This window comes from Bombyx mandarina, chromosome 05, assembly GCF_030267445.1.
Source record: "Bombyx mandarina strain Sakado chromosome 05, ASM3026744v2".
Taxonomy (NCBI): Eukaryota; Metazoa; Arthropoda; class Insecta; order Lepidoptera; family Bombycidae; genus Bombyx; species Bombyx mandarina.
In genome coordinates this window covers 6,719,820-6,728,736 of record NC_143212.1, presented here as the reverse complement: position 1 = coordinate 6,728,736, position 8,917 = coordinate 6,719,820, and the positions used below count along the sequence as shown (strand labels likewise).

Sequence of the window (8,917 nt, the reverse complement as noted above, 5' to 3'; positions counted from 1 at the left end):
TGTGATATTTTTACTAAAAATTTGTTTGGTGGTCAAGTAAAACCCAGCCGTACCATCGCTATGATAAATGCATGAAACTCATCCGTTTACTGTAACGACTAACGCTCTACCATTCGTAAGTTTGGTGTACTAAACGTTAGAAAGGTTTTTGTTATAGTCATTGTAGGTATAGGTATAGCATACGTAGCACAGGTATATCATATGGGCCACCTGATGGTGAGTGGTTACCGTTATTTATGAATATCAGCAATGCCAGGGTGACTGGCCAAGCCGCAGCCTACGAAATGTTCATGCGAAGTGTGACTGACGAAGTGCCAACAACAACAGTAGGTACAGACTTTGAGTTCAGTCTGATAAGCGTAGCCTGATCTCTAAAAAACACGAAACACAAATATTCTTATCTTATAATAATTAGACGAATTATTTATTAAAATAGTACAAACTGCCCCAAAATCTAGATTTCCTACAACATTAAAACAAGCATGATAACTACCTTATCACGTATTATGCGCCGCGCGATACATCTCAATCAACGTCTCGCTTACTAGTTAAGTCATTACATAACGTCTTGTTCATAAATTCATATTATTTATACCCTGATATCAATCACTATCTATAGCCAAAGAATACTAATGTACTTTTTGACAAAGCATAAAAAAAACTCATTGGTATTATTGAAATGTTTTATTCTTTATTCACTATAAATTTAAGTTAAATTATTACACCTAAAGTTGTTTTACATGTTTTAAATTTAATTTAGTCACAATTTAAATACAATAATTGAATACTTGTTACATAAAATAATAATAAATCGACTAGTACGTTTCCATGTTCTTTAGAATTCGGTAACTAAGTTGAGAACCAATTATATAACTGGAAATTAGCAAGAAAATTATAATCTATAATACTTTAAGTTAATTATTCAGATTAAAATGCATTAATTCGTAAATTATGTTCCTTGAAGACGAAGGTATAATGACTATACCGACTAACCACATAAACTACAAAAATATTTTGGCAAGATGATGCTGTTTACAAACTACCAAATTAAGTTAAATTGGATTAATTAAAATAGATTGGATTAAACTAAATTAAATTGAATTAATTTAAATTAGACTAAAGTTGTGCGAACTGGGTCCAAAATTTATTGGCGATACCTTAGCCATTGTTATTATCAAACTACACTGAAACAGACCTACATAATTTAGTTATTTACTACGAAATGCTCGAGTTGTCAGACTCTGACAATTTTGTAAATATCAGTCTTTTAGCGATATTTCTGTTAATCTTAGCATATGCTTTAGTTGAATCAACTGCAATATGTTTATACTACGGAGAGGTCAATGACGTCAAATGACTTCCTTTTTCCCGTTTGACGTTTGTATCGACGTAATCGACAACTTCCCTAGTTGTCCTCCGGCGCAGTTACACTGGCCAATGTTCTGTTGGCACTTGGCAGTCGTTAGTTATCCACACATACCAAAGTATCGGAGTACTATATTTTCTATCAACCTATCGTCTCTAAGTCAAAATTGAATTGTATTTTCAACTGTTGACATAAGAATCGATCTAATATAGTAAGTTAGTTACGTTTTTAATGTTAATCTTTGAAACATTAGTGACACATCTAAGCGTAACCGCAACTTGATTTCATACTGTAACACGTCATAGGCGTAGTCATTTTGGCCGAAGGACTAGTTTGTCTGCGTCTTGACTTCAATTAAGAGGAGTCATTTCTATGAATTTCCACGTAGTCGACTACCTCCCAGTTGTCTTCAGGTTCATCGGGTAAACTTGGAGGAAATGCGCCTCTCGTAAGAGGCACTCCATGGCTGTCTAAAGATAAATATTCTCGTACGGCCGCCTGGGCGGCTTCATCATCAGGAGTGGTCAAAGCACGAGCGTTAAACGACCCGCCAATGTCCTGAGATGGCAACTCCCAAATGTGGTATTGCGTTGACATCTTGAAATTCTGTAAACATACACAATAATGGTACATGATTTGAATGCGAGACATTATTTTACTATAGTTATTAGGTACTAGCTGTACCCGTCCGCTTCGCTGGGCATTTAAAATTAACATTATTATTTCCCACCCCCACAAAAATTATCGTCATTAACGCCCCCGCAACTGGTGTAGGGAGTCCAACGCTCCTATAAATATTAGCCTATCCATTAACTACATGTGTTTTCTACATGGATACCAAGTTTCAAGTCAATCGGATGTATGGTTCAGTAGTTATAACGGAACATCCGTAAAAACCACTGTAGATTTATATATTAGTATAGATAGTTATTGAATCTTATTTTAGGTTTTGTTGTTTACCAATTGAGTGTTTTTGTATTCTCATAAGCTTTAGTAAATTCAATTGAGTACAGATTTCGTGTTTATGTATGCTTACAGTTTTTTGAAGAATATATTGAAAAGCTATATAGATCCATGTGAAAATGTAAATGAAAGACTATCAAAGTTCTGAAACGCTCTTAAATGTTGATCTCATTAAAATTTATAAAATGGTGTACTCTCTTCTAGCATGAAATAAGAAAGCAAATAAATTCATAATTAAAACTTCTTTTACAGTTGAATCTCGCGGTTTTTATTGTCGTCATATTATTGCCGACGCTACGAATACTTTATTGTCTTCGTGGTCATGGACGGATTGCATGTATGGTGCGCGAGGTCATCAAAATGATGGTTGACGCTTATATAACAAGATCCTTTTATCGTAAACATGAAAACCCATGTCAAACAAACTGCCAAACCACAAGATCCTATTAGTCTGTTTTGTGTGAAATGAAACGTAACTAAGTGTCTATTTAAAAATAAAAGTATAACACCTCAGTCGTCCGTGGCCACGAAAACTGTTTATAATGACAATAAAAAAACGCGAGATTAAATCGTAAAAGTAGGTTTAATTAGTTAAGTCTACGAATCGCGAAACCGTTTGGTTTAAAAACTAAATAATTTTATTATTATATAACTGAACAGATTTTTTTCTTTTCGTTGATAAACTGGATTTGTGGATAATTTTTTTTATTATTATTATGGGATAGTGAAAATAAAGGTCAACATGCGAATCAGAAGTTAACCAAAAATGGTTTTTAAATATTATATAACATATTTAAGACACAAAAGGATTCTCTTCCATAATAATTGTGGACTGGAAATTTGGTATCGACAACAAATTGTTGCTTGAAAAACTATGACGAATTTTCTCAAATGGCCTTTCAGCAAAACCGTCTGTTACAGTCCATTACCTATTTCAATCAATCTCATTTCTAGTTGCCGCAAATGATGCAAACCTTCGCTTAGCAGTGCCGCGTATAGAGACACAGTACAATACGTAGCCTTGTGTACTTCCGTTCATTAGTATGACATTAACATTTCCAGTAAAGCTACTGTTGTAATAGGTTATCTAACGTGTTAGTTCGAATATTAAGATATGGTCAAATAACATAGGTATTTTTTTTTACTTTATTGATACAAGTTTGCTTTACCAAAATAAATAAACAATCCATCAGCTTGTTTTTTTCAGATAATTTAATTTTCTTCTGTCGCTATAGGAAGACGTGAATGCAATTTATTATTTAATAACAGTCTGCCTATCTGATTAGAAGATACTGGTGGACCCCGAACTAATACTTCCACTTAATTAGTTGCAGTATTAGACGATTCTATATTTACATTCAAATATAAATAGGCAAACAGAATAATTTCGTATAATATTTCTTTTACATACGAGAGTTATTCAATAAATAGTGATAACGCGATACATTCTACTTGGGACAAAAAATATTACTATGTATAGCCCAATATTAGATATAATAATAATAGCAATTAAGTCAATATTGTTTTTTAAATATAGAAGTCATTTGTTTGCTTCGGGTCGAAAAATGTTCATAGAAATAAACAAAATTGAAATTCGCGCGGTAATAAAATATCTGACCTTTTTTTTTTTTACTACGGAACTGGTAAATCAAGACTTGAGAGCTACATTAGGGGTTCATGCTCCATCATATTCTATGGTTGAGCGTTGGTGTACTGAGTTCAAGTAAGGAAAAATTTCCTTAGCGACGACTCCCGCACGGGTCGCCCTACATCAGTAGTGACTGACCAAAATATTTAAAAAGGTGAAAACATTATCTTGGCGGATCGTCGTGTTAGTGTTTGTTTTATAGCAGAAGAAATGAAGATTTCTAAACGAAGTGTCCATAATGTTAGTGAATAACATTAACAACCATATGGTAGATATAAATGAAAAAAGTGACACCGCGCTGGGTGCCTAGAATACTTTCTGAATCACAGAAACTGAGAATTCCACAAAGCTGTTTGGGTTTGGTACAACGAGATCTTGACCGATTTTTGGCTCGATTGAGTACAAAAATATCTATGAATAAACCATGGCTTCACCATTATAATCCGGAAACGAAAAAACAATACACGAATTGGAAGAGACCGTCATCTTCAACTCCGAAGAAATTTAAGGTGATTCCATCCACCCGTAAGATCATAGGCTGTTTTTTTCTGGAACAGCCCTAGGATGGTAATGATCGAATGCCTTGATCGTGGAGCCGTTCTTACGGGGACTTTGTACGCTGGACAAATAATAAAGTTTGGTAAGTAAATATGCAAGCATCGACTTAGCAATCTCGCTAAAGTTCTTTAGTTTCATTAAGATAAAATACAACAATAGGTACTAAAATAATAATTAAATAAAATAATTTCAGAATTAATATTAATTAATTAATAATTCAAGAATTATTTTATATTTTCAACTTAAAATTTCGTAGAATTTCGACCACTGAATTTACAGTTTATGAATATATATCTAAAACGAGCAAGCGAGATTTTTGTTTTATTTTTGTTTCGCATGGTAGTTCATCCAGTCAGTCCATATCCCATCCATCCCATCAGGCGTATTGTAGCTGTACTTTGCGCGTTTAATATTTAGACAAATTTATTCCTTCATCATGTTGCTGTTGGTCATCGAAGGCTGTTTGCCTCAGATTTTGAACCACGGTTCAGACACTTTAAGGGTTACTTTATCGGCGCAGACCAGTTTCCGGCCCATCTGATACCAAACAGTAACCGAAACCCGTAAGTATATTAAGTAGTAAGTAGATAAGTATCACCAATCTCCGACATGTATAAAATCATAACCGCTTAATCTTACCTATACCTTGTTTATTTTGATATGATCTAGTAATATATACCTAGTCTTGCCATAAATACTGAGACAAAGGAAGAATAAAAAAAATTATTGCAAATAACATTTATTACTTTTACAGTGTGTTAGTTTAATGCCTAGTCAAGTCATAAGTATTGTTACACAGTAAAAACTTTTCGTTTAGAATGCTGGCCACAAAAAAGTTTATTGAATTCGAATTTCGAATTGTTCATGAAAATAAAAATGTATATTTTTAGAATTTTACTCATTTTTAAATATGGAGTGGACGCTTAAAGAAGACCGTGTTGCAGTTATTGCGTTGCATCGTTGCGGTTACGCGCCAATTCAAATTTTTAACATACTGAAAATTTTTAATATAACCTAAAGATTCGTTTATCGTACCATCAAACGATACAATGAAGACTCTAGTTTAGATGACAGGTCAAGAAGTGGTCGCCCTCGGTCTGTTAGGACTCCAGCAGTGATAAAAGCTGTGAAGGCGCGAATTCAAAGAAATCCCAAACGTAAGCAGAAACTGTTGGCCCTTCAGATGGGGTTAAGCAGAACCACGGTGAAAAGGGTGTTAAATGAAGACTTAGGGCTTCGGGCATATCGAAGAAAAACAGGACATCATTTGAATGCTCGTCGAATGGACCTGAGACTGAAGAGATGCCGCGCTTTATTGAAGCGGTACGCGGGAAAAAAATATCAGGAAATTCTTTTTTCAGATGAAAAAAATTTTACCGTAGAAGAGAGCTACAACAAACAAAATGATAAGGTGTACGCACACAGTAGTGAAGAAGCGAGCAACCGTATTCCACGTGTCCAACGAGGTCATTTTCCATCTTCGCTCATGGTATGGTTGGGAGTTTCTTATTGGGGCTTAACAGAGGTACATTTTTGTGAGAAAGGTGTAAAAACGAATGCAGTTGTGTATCAAAATACAGTCCTGACGAACCTTGTGGAACCTGTTTCTCATACCATGTTCAATAACAGGCACTGGGTATTCCAACAAGATTCGGCGCCAGCTCATAGAGCGAAGAGCACACAAGACTGGCTGGCGGCGCGTGAAATCGACTTCATCCGGCACGAAGACTGGCCCTCCTCCAGTCCAGATTTGAATCCGTTAGATTACAAGATATGGCAACACTTGGAGGAAAAGGCGTGCTCAAAGCCTCATCCCAATTTGGAGTCACTCAAGACATCCTTGATTAAGGCAACCGCCGATATTGACATGGACCTCGTTCGTGCTGCGATAGACGACTGGCCGCGCAGATTGAAGGCCTGTATTCAAAATCACGGAGGTCATTTTGAATAAACTTTAGTGTCATAAGAATCTATGTTTTGTTAAGTTCATTTTGGTATATGAATGGTTATATAATGATAAACTTGTTTCAATTATTTTACATTAAACATATGACAGAATTTATGACCTGACTAGGTATATAAATATAAAACAATTTAAAGTATAAAAAGCTTATTCGAAGTGGTCCCCATTGGCTGCAATACAGTCCTTTAAACGTTGAGGCGAGCTATGAATAGAATACTACGAATAGAGCAAGCCGTACTCTCTAAAACTGACCATAAATCATGATCCAGTGGATTAAGATCGGGACTAGACGACGGCCAGTCTTCAGCTCTGATGAAGTCCCGAAACGTTCGTTTCCAACCAAGACTGCGTAGACCGAGCTTTATGACCTGGCGCCGAGTCTTACTGGAAGGACCATTCTTGATTATTGAACATGGTGTTGTTAAGGGGCTTCACTACCTTCTCAAGAATGGTATCTTGATACACCGGTGCCGATGTTTTGATACCTTTTTCAGAAAAGTATGGCTCAGTCACTCCTTCATAACTAATACCTCACCAAACCATCACTGAAGTCGTATAGTGCCCACGTTGCACACTGTCGACTAATTGGGAAGCTTCCTTAGAGCTTTGAGCATAAATACGGTCATTTTGTTTGTTAAAATGTTGAACAATTGTAAAAAATTTCTCATCCGTAATCAAAAAATTTCTATGACCTCCCTTTGCGTACCGCTTCAGTAGTTGTTTCGATTTTACCACCCTATTCTCTTTTAAATTATCAGTTAAGAAATGACCAGTACGTCTCTTATAGGCTGCAAGTCCTAAGTCATATTTTAAAATACTCGACATGGTAGACGTTAAAGGAAAGAGATCTTCCGGTGTCTTACTTAATATGGGTGTTCCTCAGGGTTCCATATTGGGTCCCTTCTTATTTCTTGTGTATATCAATGATTTACCAAAGTTTATTGAAACCCGTCACGAGGTCGTATTATTCGCTGATGATACATCCTTATTGTTTAAAATTAAACGACAATTGGAAGATTATGACGATGTGAATGATGCTATCTCGCGCGTGGTACATTGGTTTAGTGTTAATAATCTGTTATTAAATAACAAAAAAACAAAATGTATAAAATTTACCACACCTAATGTTAGACAAGTAGACACTAATATCATTGTAAGTGGAGAGACACTGGAGCTTGTTGATTCGACAGTTTTTCTTGGTATAACAGTTGATTCCAGGCTGCAGTGGGGTCCTCACATATGCAAGTTAGCGAATAGACTTAGTTCTGCAGCTTTTGCGGTAAAAAAAATACGAACGTATACTGATGAAGATACGGCACGTCTAGTTTATTTCAGTTATTTTCATAGTGTTATGTCCTATGGCATTTTGCTATGGGGCAATGCTGCCGATGTCGAAACGATTTTCATCCTGCAGAAGAGGGCTATTCGTGCTATTTATAATATGCACCCGAGGGAATCCTTGAGGGACAAGTTTAAGGAAATCAAAATTCTAACTTTAGCGTCCCAATACATTTTTGAAAATTTATTGTACGTGCGTAAAAACATTGTAGAATTCCCCAGAGTCTGCGATTTGCATAATGTGAACACTAGGAACAAACATAGGCTTGCGTTGCCGGCGGCTCGAATTAAGAAAATAAGCAACTCTATCAGGGGGCTGGGTGTACAGCTTTTCAACAAGATCCCACAAAACGTTCAACTACTACCTGTTCATAGATTTAAGAAAACTGTCAAGGAACGTTTGTGCAACAAGGCATATTATAAAGTTAAGGATTTTTTACTAGATGGCACTACGTGGGAATGAGGCGTTCGCTCCTGGCCTTTTCATTTTTCATTATTATTATTATTTATTTGAATTGTATTTTTTTGACTTGTTTTTTTGTATACTGTAAATATGTTTTCTTGTTAAAAAAAAAAAGAAAATAGTTGAGAAAATACAAAAAAAAAAAAAGGCCGCTGAGTTTGTTTCGCCGGTTCTTCTCAGGACTGTGGCTTTTTTTTTTGGAACCGGTGGTAGAGTTAACATTTTCTTTTACATTTTGATATTCAACAAGTGTGTTTTTGATGACATCCAAGTTGAAATAAATGATTTTGAATTTGAATTTGAATTTGAATTTGGTTCTAGGTGCTATCTTCATCTCCAGAGATAAAATCTTTTGCTTTCGGACAGGATTTCTTCGAATTCTTTCCCTTACTGCTTTGACCACCTTTTTCGTACGAACACTACGTGGACGGCCAGATCTTTTTCTGTCACAAACAGAGAAGGTCTCGTTGCGCCTATTAATAGCCCGGTACACAAACATTTTATTAATACCAAGCATATGGAAGTTTTAAAAATTGCATTTGGCTCCATACCTACGTTGTGTAATGCAATCACGGCGATTCGGTTCTCTTTATCACCCCACTCCATTTTAATATCTCA

The 8,917-nt window shown here is 35.6% G+C and overlaps 1 protein-coding gene across 1 annotated transcript in view; it reads right to left on the bottom strand.

Moving 5' to 3' along the window:
* Positions 1-675: 675 nt before the first annotated feature.
* The window catches only part of LOC114246657 (A disintegrin and metalloproteinase with thrombospondin motifs adt-2), a 37,755-nt gene continuing 29,513 nt past the window's right edge, over positions 676-8,917 (bottom strand). Inside the window, exon 13 of the mRNA XM_028179300.2 lies at positions 676-1,972. Coding sequence (XP_028035101.2) covers positions 1,721-1,972 — 252 coding nt within the window. The 3' untranslated portion in view covers positions 676-1,720. The remainder of the gene's footprint in view (positions 1,973-8,917) is intronic.